The 24,636-nt window shown below is 40.2% G+C and overlaps 1 protein-coding gene across 3 annotated transcripts in view; it reads right to left on the reverse strand.

Annotated features, from left to right (window-relative positions):
* The window catches only part of RAPH1 (Ras association (RalGDS/AF-6) and pleckstrin homology domains 1), an 84,529-nt gene that overhangs the window by 32,191 nt on the left and 27,702 nt on the right, over positions 1-24,636 (reverse strand). For all 3 annotated transcript variants that reach the window (XM_060688115.2, XM_034431135.3, XM_034431127.3), the window contains exons 2-4: positions 7,834-7,953; positions 6,602-6,707; positions 5,142-5,662 (exon numbers count right to left, since the gene is read on the reverse strand). In XM_060688115.2, coding sequence (XP_060544098.1) covers positions 5,142-5,662; positions 6,602-6,707; positions 7,834-7,953 — 747 coding nt within the window. The remainder of the gene's footprint in view (positions 1-5,141; positions 5,663-6,601; positions 6,708-7,833; positions 7,954-24,636) is intronic.

Consider the following 24,636-nt stretch of genomic DNA (forward strand, 5'->3'; position numbering starts at 1 on the left):
TTACAGTGCCCACTGCCGACAATGGATTTGGGTTTTTGTTTCTATTAATGTTTTAACTCATTGCTTTGATTCTTTTAATGTTTATTTCATTACTTCACAAAGAGTTCTGAGAAAGGAAGTAGAACTTGCCCTCTTCTGAGTTATCACTTTAATAAATGCACCCTGTAATAGTGATGACACATATTTTAAAATAAGGGCTGAATCAGTTATACTGAGATTGCTAGAAAGATTGGGAAACTGCTGACTTGTTTTCTACAGAACATGCTTTGCTAAGAAATGCTATGACTCAAAATTTATGACTTAATGGAAAATAGTATGTCAGTATATTTAAAAAAAAAAACCCTAGCCTTTTTCTTCAGTTTCCCAATATTGCATGTAAGTCAAACAGTGATATGTTAAATATGTGACCAAAAAACCTTATGAGTGAGTTTCCTTGGATATTATTTAAAAACAAAAACAAATACTGGAATAAAGTCAAAAGCTGAACAAAAAGTGAAAAATTATACAGCTGTATTATCTTGACGGGATGCCGGAAACCACAGCCCCTCGGTCTTGGAGGGGGTGAGTCTGAGCTTGTTTCTCCCCATCCAGATCCGTATGGCCTCCAGGCACCGGGTCATCACTTCAAGGGCATCATTGGGGTTGCCCGGGGTGGAAATGTACAGCTGAGTATCATCAGCATACTGATGGAAATCCACCCCGAAGCCACGGATGATCTCAACAGTATATATCTCACCAGTATGACCAGTATATTTATTTGTTTATTTATTAGTTTGATTTATATGCCGCCCTTCTCTGGAGACTCAGGGTGGCTTACAATGCTTTTAAGCAATAGCCTTCATACTTTTGTATATACCTGCTTAGTAGGGCTTTTGGCCCCCCCCAAGCGGTGTTCTATTTTATACAAAGTCAGCTTATTGCCCCCACAAACCGGGTCCTCATTTTACCTACCTCGGAAGGATGGAAGGCTGAATCAACCTTGAGCCTGGTGAGAATTGAACTCACAGTAATTGCAGGCAGTTGGCAGCTAAATACTACTTTAACAGTAGTTTAGTCCACTGCACCACCAGGCTCCTGCTGGTGTATAGTATCTTTTTCCATGTCATTCTTGCCATTCATTTGTGAATTCACTTTCAACTACGTTTCTTGTCACACAGAACTTGGTCCTCTTCTATAACATTTTTTAGATAGTCTCCCCAAAGAGAAAATGTCTCTTTTGACACTATTAACGTTTGAGTCCATCATTCAGAATATCCTTTAATATGTCCAATGTTAAGACTATTTTGTTTCATTCTATAATTGTAAGTGTAATTTATCATTTTCTTTCTTTTGCCAACTGTACAGATACAGCTCACTAGTGGAGGTGGCTGATGGGGTAAGAAGACCTCATTGTTCTCCTATATTCACTTCTCCTATATTCACTCCTTCACTCTCTGAGTTTCAGTTTTAGTAGAGTTTTAAATAATATTTTAATCTGTATCGTTTTAATGTTTTAACATTTTCAAACTTCAAAAGGCAGGGGGAGACCCTTTAAGTATGTGTGATGTCACGATACACAGATGAATGGGGTAGAGCTTTTGTATTGTGATGGCCTGATATTTTTGCCATTTTCCCTCTCCCCCAATGCCACTCTTAACGCTTACAAACTAGGGATATACATAGACCTTCAAAGGACATAGTGTAGTTCTCAGAAACTCTTCAAACATTTTTATAGAATTTGGGTCAGACTGTATTGCTATAACAATCTTTTCTCTCCGGTACACCAACTTATCTAATAGTCTTTGATCTGCTACCATATTTAGCTGCCATTTGCCTATTTAGCAGACACAACCTATTTAAACCACACAAGCAGAGGTGCACTAAGTATGGCTGCATCCTTGTCTTCTTCAGCCAACTGCTTGGGTAACTACACTCAATCCTCCAGCATCTCCCTTCTTTACATATCTCTCCCTACTTGTTCATTTGACAAATTCTGATTTCTACTACTACTGCTTGGCTACTACATATTGAGGAAAGAATGCTTCTCATTGCTAGGCTGCATTCCTACTGATTTTCCTTTCCTCCTTAATTATTTGTTTTACTGATAATACTGCCTTGTTCCCAGATCCTTTACAATTCAAAAACAACTAACATAATGGAAAATATACATTACATTTCTGACCCTCTCATATTATTATTTAGGACTATGTTTAATAACATAGAAAAGAAAGAAAAAGAAACTATGAATCCCTCATTACCATATTTTAAAGTAAAAGAGCAAATTCTGATCAGGAACTAACAACATTAAATAGTAATGTAGGAGTAAAATCACAGGCTTAAAACACAGTAGGCAATGTTCATCAGTGTAAATGGATTGCCACTCAGAATATTCTTAATCCTTTCCTTCTTCCTGAGTTTCATTTGTCATTCTGACATTTATGTTGCTCACAATGCTGTAGGCCAAAATAATATTAATAAACATATTCTTAACATTAATACAAATATGAATTGCATATAAGGAAAATTTTCTCCTTTATTTCTAAACAAACAAAATTACTGCAAATGGAGATTCATTTTTTTAAAAAAATAAATGAACACATAAATCTTACAATTCTCATACCTTCTAGCCTAGCCAATTCTAGCCAATTCTAGCCTAGATTTTGGGACAAAGGAAATTTAGTAATTTAGAAATGATAGATTTTGTACACATTACAAAATAAACAAGGATCTGGAATGACTTTATCTTCCTAACAAATGAGATCAGATGAATCTAAATCACAGTGTAATCACTGAGCGCTATGGAGTATTGATAGCACATAAAGATAGAAGGGAGAATAATGAATTAGGGCTGTTGATTAATTGAAGTTTCTTTGATTCCCCACCACAATATTTTTTCAGATTCCCCCAAAATGTGGAACAGGAAATGGAGAAAGTGGGGGATGGAGGATTGCACATTCATTTATTACATCCATATGTCATTATTCAAATTCAAATTCACAGTAGCTTACTAAGAAAAATTAAAACAAAATAAAACATCCGTACAAACAATAAAACATGCATTATCCAACTCATTCATCATGTAAGCTGGAAAAAGTCATGTCTGTGGGTTCAGCTCACAGTGCAGTGATTAGGATTAGGCCTGCAATCACTTTTTATAATTAGATGAAGGCATTTGATGAAATTAGTGTTAATAATTCATGTTATCTCTGATATAACAGGTTTGTCCTGTTCTTGTAAGAGTATGGCATTTATTTTCTTTGATCTTAAAATGATGTCAGTACAATTTAAAATCTTTTTTACATAATATATTCATAGGACAATTCATAGAATGTTTAATAGAGATTGTCCATCATTTTTGTCCTATCAGAAATGCAAATCAGAAATTGGAACATTAACTCATGTATAGTGTCCCAGGCTTGTCCTAGGAATATCCATCTGGAGTAGAAATCCATTGGATTATTAACATGGTTATAGACTACGTTGCAGGTCAAAAATGTTGTTAATATGTTTATCTTGATTGTATCTTAGGGCTTGGAATCTACAAAACAAAACAAGAATGTGTGTGTATGGTGTGTATATGAGTTTTGTGTATGAGTTTGTACTGAACACTGGAAGAATAAATCTATATTTAATCTGTGGCAATGAACTGTTGATATGTATTACTTGTCACCATTTGAATTAAGTTATTCGTTTTAGAAAAGGGTTTCAAATTATTTCAAGATTTTTAGGTTTTTCTTCTTCTTCATCATATAATTTATAAAGAATATTTGTAGCTCAGGGTTGACATGAGGGGTCCTTGGTGCTCTCTGAGCTTGCTTGTTTTCTTGCAGATGTTTCATTACCCAAACTAGGTAACATCATCAGTGCTAGAGAGCACCAAGGACGCCTCATGTCCTCATGATAAAAATTTTCAGGCCTTGTTTTTCCCTAAGAACGGCCTACAATCAAAGAATTGGCTGGTAAGAATAGCATTTAAAATTCAACACATACAGGGTACCAAATCCTCATTACCTCTTAATAACCGCTTCAGGACTAGCATATTTTTCCTTCATTGAGAACCTATTCATTTTCAAATTCCAGACTCTTTTTACTTGTCTCTTATTAAGGCTTCCACATTTTTTATCTCCTTTACCTCAGACAATATCTCTTTCTCCATTACTTGTTCTATTTCTTTCCATACCTCAGTTTTTCTCTTTGCAGTCACAATCCAGTTTACCTATCTGTCACCTCCCCAACATGGCTTCCAGGGTGGATAAAAATCAATGTTTTTTTTTTTTAAATAAAAAAAAATCAGAATTTTTTGATTTAAATCGGATTTTTTTGATTTTTATTGAATTTATTTTAATAAGAAACTTTTGGGGTAAAAATCTATCGTAAGATAGTTTTCTATTTAAGATACATAAATAATTTAGTTTATTTAGCATGAAATGGAGCTTAGTTATGTAGCATGAGGCTGTATATTCTGCAACACTGGGACTATCGGTGAGTCAACAGTAGGTCAAAGGAGTAGCAGAGATGACAGTTGCTCTTTAAAAATTATGATTTAAATCGAGTTGATTTAAATCAAGCCTTTTTACTAGTGATTTAAATCATGATTTAAATTGTGATTTAAATCAACTCAATTTTCAAAAGAATTCATACAAAGTTATGAAGTCAACTAAACTAATATCCATCTTTGCTGAATGATTCTGGTCTTTTTCTTTGCAGTTTTGGTCAATGGAAAGGTCTGTGCCATAAGAACAACTTAGCCAACATCAGAACACTGTGCAATGTAGATTGCATTAGTTAATAACAAATTGTGGTTTGTTTTTTTTTCAGATAATACCACAGAGCATCCATAACACGAAAATGGATGCTTATACTGTATATCTTGGGGAAGCCCATATTTAAATCCTTAGCTGTGCAAACAAACAAGCAGTGTTATTAAAAAGTTATTGTTTAAGATTAAATATCACTTTGCTCTTGTATCTAAGCACTTATTATCATAATCATTAATGAAATTTGTTATGGATGTCCTCTCCAGAAGACTCCTATGCAGCAACCGATAAGAGGAAAACAGGAAAATAGTAAAAAGCTGTCTCTTTATTTTATAAAGGGCCCAGAATGAACCAATGAATTATATTTTGAAGCTTAATTGCTATGAACAATCAACTATAGTTTACCTCACTGATGGGCTGCCCGTGGGAAGTCAACTCCAATTCATGAGGTCTTGTCATCTTGTCAATGTCCAGGGAGTCCATACTGGATGCTGCAGATGTGATACTAGATCTGGAGGAATTACTGATAGATCGGACTTCAGCATCACTCACAGTACCAGCTGATGCTGTCCTCCTATGTTGAATAGCAACTACAGGTTTGCTATCTTCAATTATAGATTGCTGAGCTGCTTCATCCATACTCAGAGACGCTTTCTCTAACTGTGCAGTAATGTCATCCAAAGAGAAGACAGCATGTGAAGGCTTTGTTACTTGACTAGATGAAGATAATCCTTTCATGCTACCGTGCTTGGAAGGAAGTCGGCTACCACTTGATGGTTTCTGGGTCATTTTCCCTTCTATGGGAAAACATTTCATTGATGCACTGTTGGCGGACTGTGACCCAATGCTACTGAGCTCCTGCTCTATGGAACAAAGATCTGCCATAAGAGCATCAAGATCTACAGTCTCACCTTGGTTCAAGGCTTCTGCAGTGAATGACAAGAACATAAACAATATTCCAATTCCAATTATCAGGTTCCACTATATCAAAGATATTTTAGTTTAATGTTAGATTTACTTGATTAGTTGGACCATGCAAAGCCATCAAAAAGAGGTTCTTTGGATTTCCCCCACTCAAATTAAAACAATTATCTCTTCTTCTAGATTCATGGATCAGGTTCAGAACTTGTTCACAAGTGTCTCTGCAGGCATCTGTATGCACAGCCACTTTGTTTTGCTGGGGAAAAAAAGATGAAGTAGCTGTGCATTCACATGCAGGCAGAAATAGCAGCAGTTTGGGAAGAAATGTGACTGCCTTAACAATGTTATTGATCAATTTATGGAAATTATTGTCAGGCTTTCTCTTTTTACTGCATGGGCTGTTTTTGCACATACTGTTAAGAAAAAAAAAATATTTTAACCATGGTCTGATAAACAAGTTAATGCTATTTTTGTAGAGCGAAGAAATAATGAATTCCTCATGTCCTAATTTGTTTTCTCCATATCTTCCACTTCCCAGAGAAAATGGGCAGAGAACAAATTAATTAATTATTCTGGATTAAAATATAAATCAAGCCATATTTAGAACAAGTCAAAATTCACATGCTAATAAACAATACTTATGGAGAATATTTTACTGACACGAATAAACAATAAATTTCTTTATGGGCTGCATTCATATGTATCATGCTGAGCCAAAACCAAATCAATCCCATTGGTTTAGCATTATGTGTAAGTCAAACTACTAATTTATCTGATGTGTGTTTAAATTATTTCTGCTCCAGGAGAACTTTATTTAGAAAAATAATATGTACTGTATACTTATAGACAAAATAATAAGATTTCAATAGGATTTTTTATTTGTTTTGTACTCAAATATATAACTTTATTTCCCCCCCCCAGTTGAAATAATTTATCAATCTTACCATTCAGGTTGTACATGGAAAAGCGATAAGAGAAGTTGGCAATATTAGCATCCTGGCGAAGAGGGGATCTTTTAACTGGTTCCATAGGTTTGTCTGTATCCAAACTCTAAATAAATAAATTTGAGAAAAATAATCAAGAACCATATCATATATAAATGAACATAAAGAAATACTTACACCTCAACAGGTATTTTTTCTTAGAAAAAATTGTACGTACAAAATGTTTAATGGCTACCAATAATTAATCTATGTCAAAATAAAATATTTTTATGGACCTTCATATAGGCAAGGAAAAATGTATTCAGTTATCTATGATATAGGGCCATAGTTACTACTGATTTAGTATCAGGGACAGTGGTGGGTTTCTACCCGTTCACCCCAGTTCGGGCGAGCCAGTAGCAGCGATGGTGAGCTGAGAGCGAACTGGTTTGCTCCGACCGTCAACTGGGCCCTCCTGCCCACCCCTGTGCTATACCTACCTACATTTGTTCGTTTTTAGCCCAGCTGATAGGCGCTGCAGAACGGACTGCCGTGCCTCAGCTGTTCTGAAATGCAATGCACTTGCGCAGAGGGAACCGGTTGTAACACTGGTTGAAACCCACCACTGATCAGGGACTGTCTTGGTCAAGCAAAGTTGGTGGTAACCCTTAGCACTGAAATGAGCACTGGAGCCAAGGCGGGGGTCCACAGACAGGGTAAGAGGAAGAGGAGGGAGTGAAGAGTGGGTTAAATGGCTAGGCCAGACACTACCCTAATGGTTGGAAGTGTATTCATTGGGAAAAAGGGAAATAGGGAATTTGTTGTCCACCTCCTCTTCTGGCCCTCTTCTGCCTTGTTGACTAGTGATAGGGGATTATTGGAGACTCAGAAATTATATAATAAGCCAGAAATCCAAACACTGACATAATATTAAGCATTCCAAAGGGCTAGGGTTTTTTTTAGCCTGGTGAGCTGCTTCCAATGATAGGAAGAACAACATAAGAGCAATTAAATATTCTGTGTAAAAATACTGCTTGTAAATTATAATCTCTCTTGCTGATATAACCTATATTATCAAGAGCATTGGCTATCAATGAATTGGCTAGTGGATTACAGCAGTCACATTGGCTGAAACTAAGGAAATTTTTACTATACACACACTCTGAGGATGCAAGTTATAGAAAGCTGTTATAGCAAGAAAGAGTGATCTCTTTTACTGTTTGCAGCTCATAGAATTATAAACAATCTTTAACCTGTGTGAGTTTATCCAACTCTCCAAGCCAAGCCCCAAACATCTTATCCAGATCCTGATCTTCTTTATCACTATCTTCTTCTGCACCATGATCAAGTTCTTCATCTGAGAGCTGCTCCATCTAAAAGAGAAAATGATTTTTAGAAATGTAAAAGCTTTAGTTGTTATCTCCCATATCATTTGTTCCCACCAATGTTAGCAAGAGTGGATAATAGTGAAGTTGAAATATGAAGGTCCCAGGATACGTGTCCCAGGAAAATGTTGCAGGATCCAATTTGGGTCGGTCCATCGAGAGTGAAATTTCACTGAGTTATAATATTTTAGGAGTTGTTCTATCCATCCCTGGTCTTTGCTCCTGACAAACTGCCCATTCAATGAGCCAATAGGTCTAGCTGACATATATTTCAGTTTTGTCATAGCAGCAAGCCAAAACTATCATTGCTCTTTTCTTTGTAATCCTGTCTGGCATAGTTGCATGCTCTCTACTCTTTAGGGAACTACCATTCTGTTTCCCATTCTTCCATAATCTCTTTTTCTTCTCTGAATGCTTAAAGCATGTTTCATCTTTAAGGGACTAAAAACTTTCTAAATTCCAATGGTGCAGAATATCTTTCCTGAAAGGTCAAAAAGGACCAAGAAGAGTGCACGTTCCCGTCCATTTCCCAACAAAGGTTATCCAACTACAGCAATCAATGGTGACTCAATCCCATACCCAGCTCAGAAACCAGATTGTAAGGGATCTGGATAATCCACTTCCTCTAAGATAGTTTTTAGGTGATTTTATTAAAAAGTAGCCTCCTCATCTAGCAAAATGCCCTTGTGCTTTATTGTTTCCTTGTTATTCTCTGACTGTCCTGGTTGATTTATCTGCTTAACTAAAGTCAATATTCATGAAACAGGAACTTAGTGAGTAATCCTACTTTGTTAGCAGACTTTCCTACACTATACAAAATGAGTTAGAACAATGTTCGGGTACAGAGTTCACTTACCATCAACTTTTAAAACCTCATGTAAAAGGTAAACTAGTTTTGATTTCTATAGATATTTAAATAAATACCTATTGCTTTTTAAAGATTAAACTAGCTTGGATTTTTTTCCCCATTCAGAGAACTATTTCTTACTGCATGTGTTTAGTATTAAAGAGAATGTGAAACTGGAATCTAAACTATCAGTGGAACATTGCTACTCACTGTCAAGCAAATAATCTTGATATAATATAAGCTTGAAAACTTTTATGTCATTTTAGTTTGGAAGAAAGAGGAAGACATTGGCAAAAAAAATGTATTGTATTTTCCAACATGGCACTGGAACATCTGATGCTGGTCTTAATAAATCTAAATAATGGAGATTTTAAGCTTAGAAATATTTTGTCATTAAAACAGTAAGATTTTTTTTTACATTATTCTTTTTGCTTAGAAAATACCTTCATAAGCATATTTTGAAAAATTCTGAAGGGCTAATACTAATGCAACTGTGTTGTAACAGCATTCAGTGTTTAAATGACACCCCCCCCACCCCCCATCATTGATAATGCTCTCCTGTCCTACTGCCACCCACTGCCATTGTCAGACTGGCGGAACATGGCCCGCCAGCTGTAAAATGTCCAGGCGGGTCTGCACTAGACCAAACTGGGAGCAGTAGATAGCAATTTTATATTCTGAATGTCAATATTTCTGGATAGTAGAAATAATTTTCCCAGTGCTGCTCTATAGCTGTAGAACTCCCTTTCTATGTTACTATGAACTGACCCTATAGGAGAGAATTTCAAATATACACCAAATACTCACCAATGTTAGTCTGCTGTTTTTTAATTATATGCAATAACATGGATTCTTTCTCTGTGATTTGTCAGAAGTTTTCTAATTTAACATCTTCTTTTACATATATTTCATTTCATTGTTATACACTGTTGTCATGAGCTTTGCCTTAAAATCCAGCATGTAAACATGCTGAATTATAAAGATTCAAAATTGTTTTAAGGTGTTCATGTTATTCATAAAAACATAAAAATATAAATTTGCAAGCAAACATTAATCATGTGTTAGATCTGGACAACTATGAATATATAATATCCATAATTATGTAGTTTTTCTAAGACAAAGTAGGCATGGAATGTGTCTGATTATTACACCATATCATTTTTGGATGTATTGAAAACAACCTAACTGGTTATTTTCTAACAAAACCAAATACCCAATTTGACAGAATAGCCGACATATTTTTGCCAACTCCTTTTAAAAATTATTTTAATTATAGAATTAAAAAGAAAAATGAAGTGTGGTACAGATAAAATAAATCAATACAAACAGATAATACAGAGAACCAAATAAAATTAAGCCTTTATGAAAACATTTAGATATGTCTATAATACATCCTTACACATTGGTGCTTCTTTCAAATCCAAAATGTTGTTCTAGATTTCTTAGCCACAGATTCCAAGTGTCTGTTATTATAATAATATGCTGGATTTTATTTTATATTATTTAAATTGTTTGCCTTAAAATTTGTCTTGACTTCTGGCAACTGGTCTGGACAAGTTCATGCAGTTTTCTTGGCAACATTTTCAGAAGTAGATTGCCACTGCCTTCTTCCTAGGTATGAAAGTAAGGGAGTGGCTAAAAATGACCCAGCTGGCTTTGTGCCTAAGGCAGGACTAGAAGCCATGGTCTTCCTGTTACCAGTCTTAATCATCAAACCAAATTGGCATTTGGTAATCACCAAATCTGCTGGCATTAATACATAAGAATTGATGCTTTTCCAAGGACAACATCCCCCTATACATTAATAAAAAAGAAAGCCACAAGAGCTGCTCCTTACAGAAATATATCAACAGTATTATTTCCGATGCAGAACAAAAAATTCTCAGGCAAGATATGTATTTAAGGAAGCACTTCACTTTGTTTCAAGTAGAAGACAGATATATTATCTTGTCAGGACCTTATGATTATTGTCTTAAGGAATACATGTTTAAAACCAAATGAATAGTTTTTCCTCAATAATTTATGTTGGGTTAATGAAAGGGAAGAATGGAAAGCACTCAAAATGTAGGCAATAACCACATTAACAATGACAAAGCAGCTTAATATAACTTGTCGAAGATGTCACTGTCCTAGATTTCTTCAACAGAAAGATATGTAAATAAAATCTTTCGTTTGGCTTTTTAATACATGTAGGCAGGTTTAAAATCTGAAGAAGACATGTATATTGCCAATACTGACTGCTCAAAAACTAATAATATCTGCCCATGTCCATAATCTGTTTCTCTAAAGGTCAGGGGATTTACAATTATATTTATCCAGGGGAAAGCATAAATTTAATTTTGGTTACAGATTATGAAAGCTTTTAGCAGGCCTAAACGTTTATTTATTTATTTCCCCCCAAATCGTACCAAATTGGATCTTATACTAAGAAGAGCCACCAGCTGCCTTGAAATTGGGGGTGGGGGACGGGGGAGAGCAGAGACCCTATTCTCCTCATCCCATCACTTTACTCAGGCCTCTAAAAACTTCACCAAGCAGCCAACCTAACATGGATATTATGTAAAGGAAAAAGAAACAAACTCCAGTCTCATTGATTATAAGAAAACTGAGGCTTGAATCCTGTTACCTTCCTTTGAAAGCTACTAAAAGCATGCTGAATTGGTATTTGTTTCCCTTGTTTTCACCAACCCACCAAGTCAGGGTTGAAATAAAAAGGGAAACAAGAGAAGGGAAAGGAGAGAGATTGGAGTAGAAAAGGGATTATACATGTAAATGACAGCTATTCCATTGCTTTATTTCCTAAATGTTAATTAATACTTTATTACTGATAATTTATTGTCTTTATTTAGATAAAGTTAAAAATCTAATATCTATATTACAAGTAACATACTCATTTATCTATTGTGTTAATATACTGGGAGAAAAAATGCCACACAGCAGAAGTTAAGAGCAACTGTACAAAGGGCTGGTGGTGTCAAATTTGTGCCATGGACACTTTGCCCCCTTTGTTATTGCTTTAGAGCACTGCATACAAGCACACCTGCTCATGGTATCAGCATTTACGGAAGAGTGATCAAAATGGGCAGGAGGGCAGCCCTACCCCTCAATGGGTATAGAATACAGGTAGTCCTCAACTTACGACCACAATTGAGCCCAACATTTCTGTTGCTAAGCAAGCCAGTTAAGTGAATTTTGTCCCATTTTACAATCTTTTGTGCCACAATTGTTAAGTGAATCACTGCAGTTGCTAAACTTAATAGCACAACTGTTAAGTAAATCTGGCTTCCCCATTGACTTTGCTTGTCAGAAGGTCGCAAAAGGTGATCACCAGGACACTGCAACCATCATTAATATGAGTCAGTTTCTAAGTGTCTGAATTCTGATTAAGTGACCATGGAGATGCTGCAAAAGTCGTAAGTGTGAATAATGGTCATAAGTCACTTTGTTTAGTTCTGTTGTAACTTTGAACGGTCACTAAATGAGCTGCTGTAATTCCAGGACTACCTATAGCCAAGTGCGAAATGATGAATCTGTTTTGAGCAAATGGTGTGTGTATGTACACACACACACACACACACACACACACACACACACACACACAAAGGCAAAAGATAGTAAATTCCAGTATCTAATGCCAGACTAGATTAAAATTTACAAGAATCCCTGCAGCAAATCCAATATTTTGTATTTTAAAAAGCAGACTTTTTTGTCTTTTGCTTTGTGATAAAAGATTTACCACTCCTGGCAAAATGTTTTGAACAAAAATTTGGAAAAGCAACTAATCGTCTCCATTTCCTCTCTCTAGCATTCTATTGGACTCCAGTTGAGTGCCAATGCATATATAGGGAGAATTTTTCACAATGAGAATTTCTCAGAGGGGGAAAGGTTGAAGTGGACTCTTTTTGCAGTTGTCTCTGCTCTGGTAAATTTGAATATAAGCACTGAGGTGAGAATATGGGCAGGGGTATGGAACATGAGATGGAAATGAGAATTCAAAGGAATTAAGTTGCTGTTTAGGACTCAAACCATTTGTTACCAAGTTTTGCTGAACAAGGCATTTATCTTCTCTCCTCATCAGTCCTCCATTTACTTTGCCTTTTTTTGGTGGCCTGGCAAAACTAAATTCTGGACCTGAGGCGCAAATATTCTAGGGACATTACTCCTGGGAAATAAAACAATAGCAGCTCAGTTCAATCTGACTGCTGTCTATTAAACACTACAGCCTAGATGTTAAGCAGAAATAAAACCAGACACACTCTGCCCATAATCTTGCTATCTGAAGACATAGCATGCTGGGGAAATGAAACTGAAATTACTAGATGCCAGTCTATAGAATGCAAATATTACTCAGTCTCAGAAGGTTAAATATGAGTGCAAAATTATTAATATACTGACTACCATTTATATTTATACAAGGAAAACCTTTAAAAGAAAAGCTCACTTACGAAAACAAAACAGCATTTAGATGCTGCAATTTTTAGGTTATTTTTATTTTCTTTTTAGTTTTTCCTAAAACCTGTTCAGTAAGTTAGAAAAATGAAAATAGTGGTACCTAGACTATCCACATAAAAGGAAAACAGTACTGTAGATGTTTAAGTGAGCGCATTGATCATGCTGAAATAAAACAAACAAACCGAACAGCAGGGTTATTTAGCAGCTGCTCAAAGATGGCTTTATTTAGATAAACAATGCCTTGTGCTACCAGAATTTCAAGGATCTTCCCCAAATTATCAAAAGAGGCCTTCTGAGAGACTGAAAGAACAGCCTAGAATAGGAGGGGCTGAGAGGTCAATTCACTCCTGTCATCCAAGTCACAGAACTGCTTAATGAGAATACTTAAAACACTTTGATTTATAACGATAAACTTCTTACAAATAACCCTCCGCTTTAAAGATATTCAAAGTGTAGTAAACAATCTAAAATAGAAAATATGCATTTACAGTTATATATTACTCTCACAGAATCAGTCACCAAGTTTCTGGATTTTTCCTTTTTCTAATTCAAGCTTCAAATTAGTCTATACAGCTTTACTTTTGGTCCAACTTAAAATTCAGGAGCTGTCTCTCTGAATACTGACATCCAAAATACCATCCGCCAAATAAAACACTGCTTGCCAAATAAAATGGACTACACTAGATTTGCAAGTTTCTGTCCAAAGGTTGGAACCGCAGAATTTTAAGAGTGGAACAAAAATTATTACAATTGCTTATGTTCATCTTTTCTTAAACATCTGACATTATAGATCATTAATCTTGTATTCATATTTGTTTATAAAAATTTGTAAAAATATTGTACAAGAACATATAATGGACACAGGACCAAACATTTCAAAGAATTGTTATTTTGCACAGCTAAATTTAAAATAAAGTTTAAATTGACATAAACAGACTTTTGAGACCAACTGCCTGGAAAAGTCTTTCAATAAAATTTTAAGAGTATGTTTTAGGAGGTAAAAAGTACTCTTAATATCATCGCAGGCATTTTTATTGCCCATCATGATTATGAAGAAGCAATGACTATTTATTTCTTCCAACTATGAATCAATACAAGAACAAACCTAATACAGATGCTCTCTGGTATGGTCCTGACAATACTTAGCCTAAAAACAATGTGCAAGGAGTTGGAAAACCATACAATCCACAGTCTAAGAAAAAAACAAAGGAAATACAGTGAAACCTAAATTCAGCAGCTTGGTGATTGTTATTCCCAAACTGCATCATTTGCAGTGATTTGCATAATTTGTGTGATGACATCATTAAATGAATGACATAACCTGATGGAAATGATAATTTAACTTTATAATTTAAAGTTTATTGCATTTTAATTTAAATTTATTGCATCAACTTGACTAATTCAGGTGCAACCAACTTGTCCTTTATTTCTATTTCCAGACAGAAAATTTGTCTGTTGTATCTGAAGCCTACTGAATGGAGTTTGTTAAATCCAGCATTCAGTCCACATTATCTATACACCCTGGAATAAAGTAGTGGTTGCCACACCAGGAAAAGGCACCCTTTGTTCAGTTGTTGGATTTGTGCCGTGTCTGTTTATATGAATGTATTTTTAAAAATTGGAGTACATAGGCTGATTAGGGTTTCAGCATCAAACCAGTTTTTAAGAAGAGATATTGAGTTTTGCATTCAAATTGTCTCTCCTTACATTTACCATTTAGGCAAGTGATAACCATTAATACAGGTAGTTCTCGACTTACAACCGCAATTGGGCCCAAAATTTTTGTTGCTAAGTGAGATATTTGTTAAGTGAATTTTGCTTCATTTTATGACTTTTCTTGCTACAGTTGTTAAGTGAATCACTGCAACTGCTAAATTAGTAGCATGGTTGTTAAGTGAATCTGGTTTTCCCATCGACTTTGTCAGAAGGTCACAAAAGATAATCACATGAACCCGGGACACTACAACAGTCATAAATATGAGTCAGTTCCCAATTTTGATCATGTGACCATGGGGATGCTGTAACGGTCGTAACTGTGAAAAATGGCCATAAATCATTTTTTTCAGCGCTGTTGTAACTTCAAACAGTCACTAAATGAACTGTTATAAGTTGAGGACTACCTGTATTAGTATCTTGTAGTGCAGGGATGTCAAACTGGTGGCCCGCAGGCCGGATGCGTGACATGCAGGCCACGCCCACTCTGGCTTCGGGAATGGGAAAAACATCGTGAAACGTCACGTGATGCCTCGAGTTTGACACCCGTGTTATAGTGGATAGCAAAATATACAGGCGATTCTGCTGATGTTGCATTCATCTCACTGGCTATAAGCATAATGTCAATTTTTCCTTAGTGTTTACAGCGACCATTCACAGACACAACAGTGATGAAAACGTTATAACTAGTTCTCACATTTACAACCTTTGCAGGTCTGTAAAGCAAAGGAAAGCTGAAGTAAGGTTATAAGCACATTCAGTTTCATTTAGCAACTGCTTTGCTTAATGACTGCTGTCCCAATTGTGGTCACTAAACGAGGACCTCTTGTAGTCACAATTACTTTTGCCTAAAATACAAGGTTTATTCTTGACTTTTAAAAAAAGTTCTTGGCCCTGATGCATTCAACTGTCCTGGGGAGAAATATCTAGGTCAATCTGAGAAGAACAGGTGATCCTGAAGCTAGGCATAATTGTTCCCAAAAATAGTGTGTTATTCTTGCAAGCCATTTTGAGGACAAATTAAATTGGATGCAATGCCTATTAGATGTATCTAAATTTGTAGGGTCTCAGAATATAGACAAGATATTTGAATTGGTTTGACTGGCTTCTCTTTTTGATTATTAGTTATTGGATTGTTAATATTAACTTATTGGATTGTGTGAAGTTCGTACTGATTCAGCAGTATAAATGTAGAATAAGCAGTATTTTTTATTTATTTATTTATATACTGCCCTTCTCCGGAGATTCAGGGCGGCTTACAATGCGTTAAGCAATAGCCTTCATACTTTTTGTATATTTATACAAAGTCAGCTTATTGCCCCCACAATCCGGGTCCTCATTTTACCTACCTTACCTAGTATCAGCAACAACAGCGTAAGAAGGATGGATCAATGACTGGAACCAAGCATTTATTAGCTTCTCTTCAAAAGAGTGTTGTTGCGAAGTCGTGTCCAATCTATCGTGACCCCATGGACAATGGAAGGCCTGGAGGCCTACTATCCTCTGGAGTCCATTTAAGCTCACGCCTACTGTTGTGTATTCGGAAGGACGCACACACACTGAGGCAGGCCTCTGCAACAACTGTTTATTAACACAACAAGTTCGTATTTAACATGTCTCGTAACAGAGAGACGTGGAGAACGGAACAAGCAAAAGACTCCACACCGGCTTTTTTATAGCTAGCTGTCAGATTGTGTATCCAATCCAACAGCTGATATTTCCCGCTACTTTTGTTGCTAGCGGCTGCTCCAATCAACACTCAGCAGCGCTAGTCAACCAGAATACTCAACACTCCTTCCCACCTGGACCAGAACATGCATAATCAGCCAGATACGCCGGCCGGCGTCGGCTCCGTTCAGAGCGTCTAAGCGCCGGTGTGGCAGAATTTTTTGTAATAGCCCCGGACGGAGCTTCCTCCCTCTCTGGCGGCAGAACTTCCGGGGGAAGCGCCCCGTCAGGCGTCGGATGAATCTTGGCCGGCGGTTCAGGAGGTGGATGATCAGTGTCGTCTGGTGGGGCCGTTTGCCCCCCTCTCATGGAGATAGACGGACAAGGTTGCGCATCCGAAGCCTCTCGGGGGTCGCCTGCATCCGCCACGCGTCTCATTAATTGGTTAATGTGACGTTTCCACACTCTCCCATCAGAGAGCTGGATCCTATAAGAGTAGGGGCCTGTTAATTGGACAACCTGCCCTGGGAGCCACTTCTCACCCCGGTTAACATTGAGGGCATAGACCAGGTCTCCTACTACAAAAGACCTAGCTGGCAGCTGGAATCCCGTGCAACCCGACAGGTTAAAGTTAGGGTGTAGGCGGTCCAAAGTGATTCGGAGCCGTCTGCCCATCAGGAGCTCGGCAGGGCTGAGTTTAGAAGTAGGTGTAGGTGTAGAGTGTTGAGCCAGGAGATATTGATACACCCTATGATGCCAATCAGAACCCCGTAACCGCAGCAAGGCTTCCTTAGCTGACCTCACTGCCCGTTCCGCCTGGCCATTCGCGGCCGGATGAGCCGGGGCCGTTCGTGCGTGGCGGATGCCTAGTCTGGCCAAGAACACCTGGAATGGCGCAGATGTAAACTGAGGGCCGTTATCAGTTACTACCGTGTCTGGCAATCCATGAGTTGCGAACAACCCTTCCAGGATTCTGATTACAACTTCAGTGGTTGTGGTAGTCATAAGGGACAGTTCTACCCATTTAGAGTAAGCATCAACTAGTATAAGGAATGTGCGTCCCAGGAAAGGGCCGGCGAGATCGAGATGCACCCTCGCCCAAGGGGACCTGGGCGACTCCCACTCTTGTACGGGGGCGGCGGGAGGAGCAGATCTAGATTGTTGGCACGTATGGCACCTAGCTACCCAGTCCTCAATCTCCTTATCAAGGCCGGGCCACCACACATAGCCTCTGCCCAAAGCCTTCATGCGCACCACGCCTGGGTGGGCCTCGTGGAGGCAAGCTAGAACACCCTTCCGTAGGTCAGGGGGAACCACAACCCTATGCCCCCATAGAAGACATCCAGCTTGGACAGACAACTCATGCTGTCTGTGGAAAAAGGGCAAAAATTCATCATTAGGGCGAACCAGTGGCCAGCCCCGGCGAACCCAATCCAATACCTGAGACAGCAAAGGATCTGCCGCAGACCGGGCCCGCACCTCCCGAGCTGTCAACAAGGAAGGGAAGTCATCAATTAAGAATACAGGAGCCCCGGGGGCAGGATCTTGAGCTGGGGAAGGGAGAGGGCAACGGCTAAGGGCATCAGCGTGCCCAATGGCTTTGCCGGGTTTGTACAACAGCTGGTATGAATATGCAGCCAGGAACTCCAGCCATCTTGACATACGGGGGGACAAGATAGGTGGAGTTTGGCGGTCTGCGGCCAGCAAACCCAACAAGGGTTTGTGGTCGGTCACAAGGAAGAAGGAACGGCCATACAGGTAATCGTGGAATCTCCTGATTCCGGCCACAGCTGCTAGAGCCTCCCTATCGATTTGACTATAATTCCTTTCCGCTGCAGACAGCGTACGGGAATAATACGCAATTGGGGCTTCGGTCCCATTAGGTAATATGTGACTCAAGACAGCGCCTACCCCAAACGGGGAGGCGTCACATGTCAATGAGACGGGCAAGGTGACATCATATTGCACCAGGACGGCATCCGAAGTGAGCACGTCTTTAATAGCCCGAAAGGAGGCAGCCGCCTCCTTTGACCAGACCCAGGGCGCTTTCTTGTCCAGGAGTCTATGGAGTGGCTCCGCCAAGGAAGCCTTATGTGGCAAGAAGACCGCATAAAAATTGAGGAGCCCCAGGAAAGCCTGAAGCTCCACCTTGGAGGTAGGCACAGGCGCCTTTTTAATTGCTTCCACCTTGGAGGGCGCAGGCCGGATACCGGTAGCGTCAATAAGGAAACCTAAAAATTCTACCTTGGGCACCCCTATGTGGCACTTCTCCGCCTTGAGTTTGAGCCCGGCGTCTTTAAAACGAGACAGGACTGCTCGTAATTTGATGACGAGATCTGCCTGATCCGCAGCCGCGATCAGGACGTCATCAAAATAAGGCACGACACCCTGCAACCCATGGAGCAAGCGCTCCATAAGGCTTTGGAAAATGCCCGGGGCCACACAGACCCCGAACTGTAGACGATTACATTTAAACGCCCCGCGATGTGTAACTATTGTTTGAGCAAGGGCGGTGGCATCATCAACGGGGAGCTGCTGGTAGGCTTGGGCCAGATCCAGCTTTGCGAAGACCTTGCCCTTGCCTAGCGAGTGCAGCAAATGCTGGACAACCGGGACAGGGTAATGATTAGCCTGCAGGGCCTTGTTGAGGGTCGCCTTGTAATCGGCACAGATCCTGATGGATCCATCGGATTTTAAAGGAATTACTATCGGGGTTTCCCACTTTGAATATTCAACTGGCTGCAGGACGCCTTGCGCTATTAATTTATCTAGCTCTTGATCTACCCTGGCCCGCAGAGCTAGTGGCACCCTGTGAGGCTTAAGTCTGATTGGGGCAACCTGAGGGTCAAGGGAAAATGAAACGGGTAGCCCTTTGTATTTACCCAATTGGCCATTAAAGACTTCAGCAAATTCCCGGGTCAACTCCGCAGCAATGTCCATGCCGGTGGCATGGACGCCAGACACCCCCAAGTTAAGAGCAGCAAACCAGTCTAAACCCAGCAATGTGGGAAGACTATCCCGAACAACGATCAATGGGAGAGAACCTGTAAAAGAACCATAAGACACAGAAAAGGACCCGCAGCCCAGGGTGGGGATAGGGCGACCCTGATAGTCCTTCAGTTTGACAGTGCAGGGTCGCAGTCGTTTCCTCGGAAAAACGGGGACCAGAGCCTTGAGCGTGGACCACGCAATCAGCGACCGGGAAGAGCCAGTGTCCACCTCCATTCGGCAGGGAGCGGACTCTAGTAGGACATCGAGGTAGATTTTGGATCCCGATTGTCTTGCAGACGCGTGACTGACGCCAACAGCATCGACCTCAGAGTCCTGGGACAGGTCAACAGCATTCTCCCGGCGGACGATCCTCTTCGTTTTCCGCATCTTCGGTACGGGCTCCCCCTGATCGTCAGAACGGGGGAGGGCAGCCTGGCAAACGCGTGACAGATGACCACGCTTGCCGCAACACCGGCAGACGGCTGTTTTGAACCGGCAGTCTGCACGATTGTGTTGGCCGCCGCAACCTAAACAGCTGCCCTGCAACGGTTTGGGCAGAACGAGCCGCTGTGGTTTGCGCACCGTCTTAAGGCGTCCCACCTCACCTTCTGGCATGGCAGCGTCCTCAGCATCCGAACTCTCGTAGTGGACAGCGTGTGGGGGTGCAGGTGGAGGACCCCCCGTGGGCTGGGCACGTTGGATATCTGCTGACGATTGAGCTGACATTTCAGCCGCTCTGGCCTCGTCCAAGGCTATTGGCAGAGTCAGGTCAGAGCGAGCCAGTAATCTCCGCTGCAGTTTGAGGTCTCTAACGCCGCACACAAGCTGGTCTAAAAGCATCTCGTCCAGCTCACGGAATTCACAGTTGAGCGCAGCTGTTCGCAAGGAGGCCATATAGTCGTTCACGGTCTCGCCAACCTTTTGAGCTCGCTGGTGGAACGCATGGCGCCGGGCGATTTTAGAGGGCGCCGGGGCATAATGATTTTTTAATTTGGCTAGTAACGTTTCCCACGGCACCGAAAAAACGGGTTGCGGAGCGGCCAGGGCCTTGGCCGTTCTAAAAATGTCCCGGCCACACGAGCTCAGGAAATAGCCTCTCTTCCTGGCGCTCGATAGATCTGTTAAATCGTTGGCCTGGAGGAAACATTCGAACCTGTCTACATATTCATCCCATGTTTCAGATGCAGGTTCAAACTGTGTAAATTGCGGCAGAGCGAAAGCCATTTTTTACCTCAGGATGGATGGCCTGTGGGACGCTCTTCTCCTCGGCTGCCAAGCGGATCCACTGATCACAGATTTAAGAATTAACAGGCTGCCTCAGCGACATCCCACCTTCGTCGCCAGTTGTTGTGTATTCGGAAGGACGCACACACACTGAGGCAGGCCTCTGCAACAACTGTTTATTAACACAACAAGTTCGTATTTAACATGTCTCGTAACAGAGAGACGTGGAGAACGGAACAAGCAAAAGACTCCACACCGGCTTTTTTATAGCTAGCTGTCAGATTGTGTATCCAATCCGACAGCTGATATTTCCCGCTACTTTTGTTGCTAGCGGCTGCTCCAATCAACACTCAGCAGCGCTAGTCAACCAGAATACTCAACACCTACTGCTTCAGTGACTCCATCCAGCCACCTCATTCAAAAGAGTATGGCCCTAAATTTGAGGGCAGAAGTGTGACAACTCCCGAAAAACATTTACTGGATTGGAAAAATGTTACTAATAGGCTGGTGGCAAATATGTTGTTCTTAAGATGTTGAGGACAAAGTGGTAAATGGGATCCAGATTTTTTTAATGGTACTGGTTTTCTGAGACCAGTTGAAATAGGGGCCAATCTGGAGTTGGGCACAAAAGCTCTGACCAAAATATTAGATGGTCTCATCAAAACAGGAGTGATAACTCTTAATGGCTAATTTGCATTCAATACCACACACCTTAACAGTCTTATGGAGAAATTAAGAATGAATGGGAGTTATCAGAAGTAACACTGTTATCAGCCTTTTGTGTCCAAGCACAGTGCCATTGAACTAAACCCTACTTTTTAATGCCCTCTGCTCTCCTTGCTATTCAATGTATGTAGCAAATGTGGAAAATTCCACCCGAAGAGGTTCAGATACTGAAAGGATTAATGAAAAGCTAGTTTAATCTGTCCATCTCAGGAAAATCCAATGCTAAGGAACAAATAAAAAAGATGATTTTTCCTTTCTTGGTGGGCTTTCAGAATCAGAAGGAAGTGCCCATTTTATCCAAGAATCACTGAAAGGAAAAGTTCTCAGGCAGTAACAAGGGAGCTGAATCCAATGAATTAGAGTAACAAGGTCAGATCAGGGAAGCTTGAAAAAAAGCATTGTCCTCAAGCTGATAGTTATTCAGAAGCCATTCATTCTTTTTTTTTCTTTAAATTATCTTCTAGGTCTCTGACATACACATATAGGCATAATCACAGACAGATTCTAAATGAACGATCTAATAGTGAATAAACAAACCAGTTTTGCTCATCCTGGGAAAGAAATTTAGCCCTTAAGTCTTGCTGCCAATCCAGCTAATGAGGGAAGCAAGTAGTTAATGGCTTCCACCCTGAAAAATCAGCAGCAGGGACGGTTTCTCTGGATTAAGTAGCTGATAGCAAGCATACCCTATCTATTTGGCCTTCCCCCAAAAACTCTGCAGCAGAATTTAGGAAAGGGCTGTGTGTTATATTTGTAAGGCCTCACTCACTGCATACTATGTATTTGTAACCCTGCAAAATGTTTAGATTAAACCAGGGGTGAAATGCTTCCGGTTCGGCCCGGATCACTCGATCCGGTAGCGATGGAGGCGGGTGGTTCGGAGAACCGTAGCAAAAATCCCTGCACCCCCCCCCATGCCCAGCTGAGCTGCACGATCATCAGAGGCTTTTTTTTTTACTTTTAAAAGCATTTTTTCTACAACTTCTTCCGCCGAAAAAATGCTTTTAAAAGTAAAAAAAAAAAAAAGCCTCTGATGATCGTGCCAAACAGGTTGTTAAGTGGGAAGTGACAAGAGTTCCAGATAAGAAGAATAGGGTGGCATTGTGTGTGTGTGTGTGACAATGTGGGTTGGGGAGGTGCTATGACAGGCAATGCAGCCCATGCACAAGTGGAGCAGGCCGTGCAGCTATGCAGGGAAGCCAGGGGAAACGGTGCAGTGCCTTATGAACATGGCGAGTCATGGGACAGAGGGTGTACATCATGTGAGTTCAGAGAAGCCAGAAGGACCTATTGAAGCTAACCACAACCTTTTCTGCCAGCTTCCCCATTGATTTTGCTTGTGGAAGGTGGTAGGATAGTGCAAATGGCAATGGGATGGCAATGGCATGATCATGGGGTGTGGCAACCATCATAAGTGTGAGCCAGTTGCCAAGCAGCCAAATTGTGACCACCTGACTATGGGCATGGTGCAATGGCCACAACTTAAAGGATTGGTCATAAGTAATACTTGTTTGGTGTCATCCCAACTTCAAACAGTTGCTGAACTGCAAAAAGCTTACCAATGGTAAGTAAGCAAGGACCAGCTGTTCAGTTTTAGAAAGCAGTATTCAGATAATACATAGCTTCTTTGTTTTTGGCAACAGGCCCGGCAAAACGAATGGCAAAATGGTGCCCGAAGGCAGTAACAGACTGGATGGAAGTTAGCAAATGAAGGTTCAGTCTGACCAGGGCAGAAATGTAGAATTCCTCAAAGTGAGACAGGAAGCTATTCAACTGTTGTAAAGGGTGGCAGGAAGAAACCTCTGAGCTAAGCTGGTTGGAAAGGGGAAGAATCCCTGTGATTTAGCTTCAAATGTTTGGAAAAAAAAGTCACCAGAAGCTCAAATGGCTTGTGTAACTGTGATTCTGAAGGCGAAAACTTTTTTAGGGAGCAATGTCTGTCTGGTACATATATTTCTAAAGCAAACAAACAATCTGGTCAAAATTATCCACACTCTGGTAACTTCCCAATACAGGACTGTCGTTAAGGATGATTCAGAAACTTGTGCTACTACATAATTAGATTGTGACGGTTTTAATAAGGGGTATAATGATAATATTATATACTCTCCAATGCATTTCTGTACTTAGTTCAAAATGCTGTTTGTTTCCTTTAGGTCATATTGGTTTTTAAAAGTAATCCTATGGTAAAATGTTCATATAATTTTTCTTTGTATCTTTCGTGCTTTTTCATCCTGCAAGTGTACAGAATATCTACCCTCTTCCTTATGAATGCCTTCAGAGCAATGCTTATAGGGTAAGCGAGGAAGTGATTAGCCACTTAAAGCAAGGGTCCCCAATCCCCAGACAATGGATTGGTGTTAGTCTGTGGCCTGTTAGTAACAGGGCCGCACAGCTGGAGATGAGCAGTGGGTGAGCGAGTGAAGCTTCATCTGTATTTGTAGCCGCTCCCCCAGAGCTAGCATCATCTTTCCAGCTCTACCTCAGATCATCAGGCATTAAATTCTTTGGATTTGCTTGTCAGAAGCTGGCTGGCAAGATCACAAATGGCAACCACATGAACCTGGGACATTGCAACCATTGTAAATACATGCTGATTGCCAATTACCCAAATTTTGACTGTGGAGATGCATCAGTTGTAAGTGAGAACACCAGTTGTAAGCAACTTTTTTCTGTGTGACTGTAACTTTGAACGGTCACTAAATGAATGGTTATAAGCAGAGGTGGTATTCAGTTGGTTTGGACCGGTTCGCCTGAACCAGTAGCAGAAATCGCGGGTGGGCCCGCCCACTCTGGCTCTATGCCATCCTGTTTAGGCATGTTTTTAAGGCCGGGCGCATGTGTGGAAGGTATGCGTGCCAGCAAAGCACATGTGTGGAAGGCCGGGCGCATACACGTGTACACATTTGTGAATTGGTAGTGACAGTAAGTGAATACCACCCCTGGTTATAAGTCAAAGACTACCTGTGTATATCTACAGACATAACCCACAATTACACTATATCTCTTATACCTGCATGGCTTTCTATCTATCAGATGCCATTGATACG

This window comes from Pantherophis guttatus, chromosome 1 (genome assembly GCF_059756535.1).
Source record: "Pantherophis guttatus breed Tessera chromosome 1, ASM5975653v1, whole genome shotgun sequence".
Lineage (NCBI taxonomy): Eukaryota > Metazoa > Chordata > Lepidosauria > Squamata > Colubridae > Pantherophis > Pantherophis guttatus.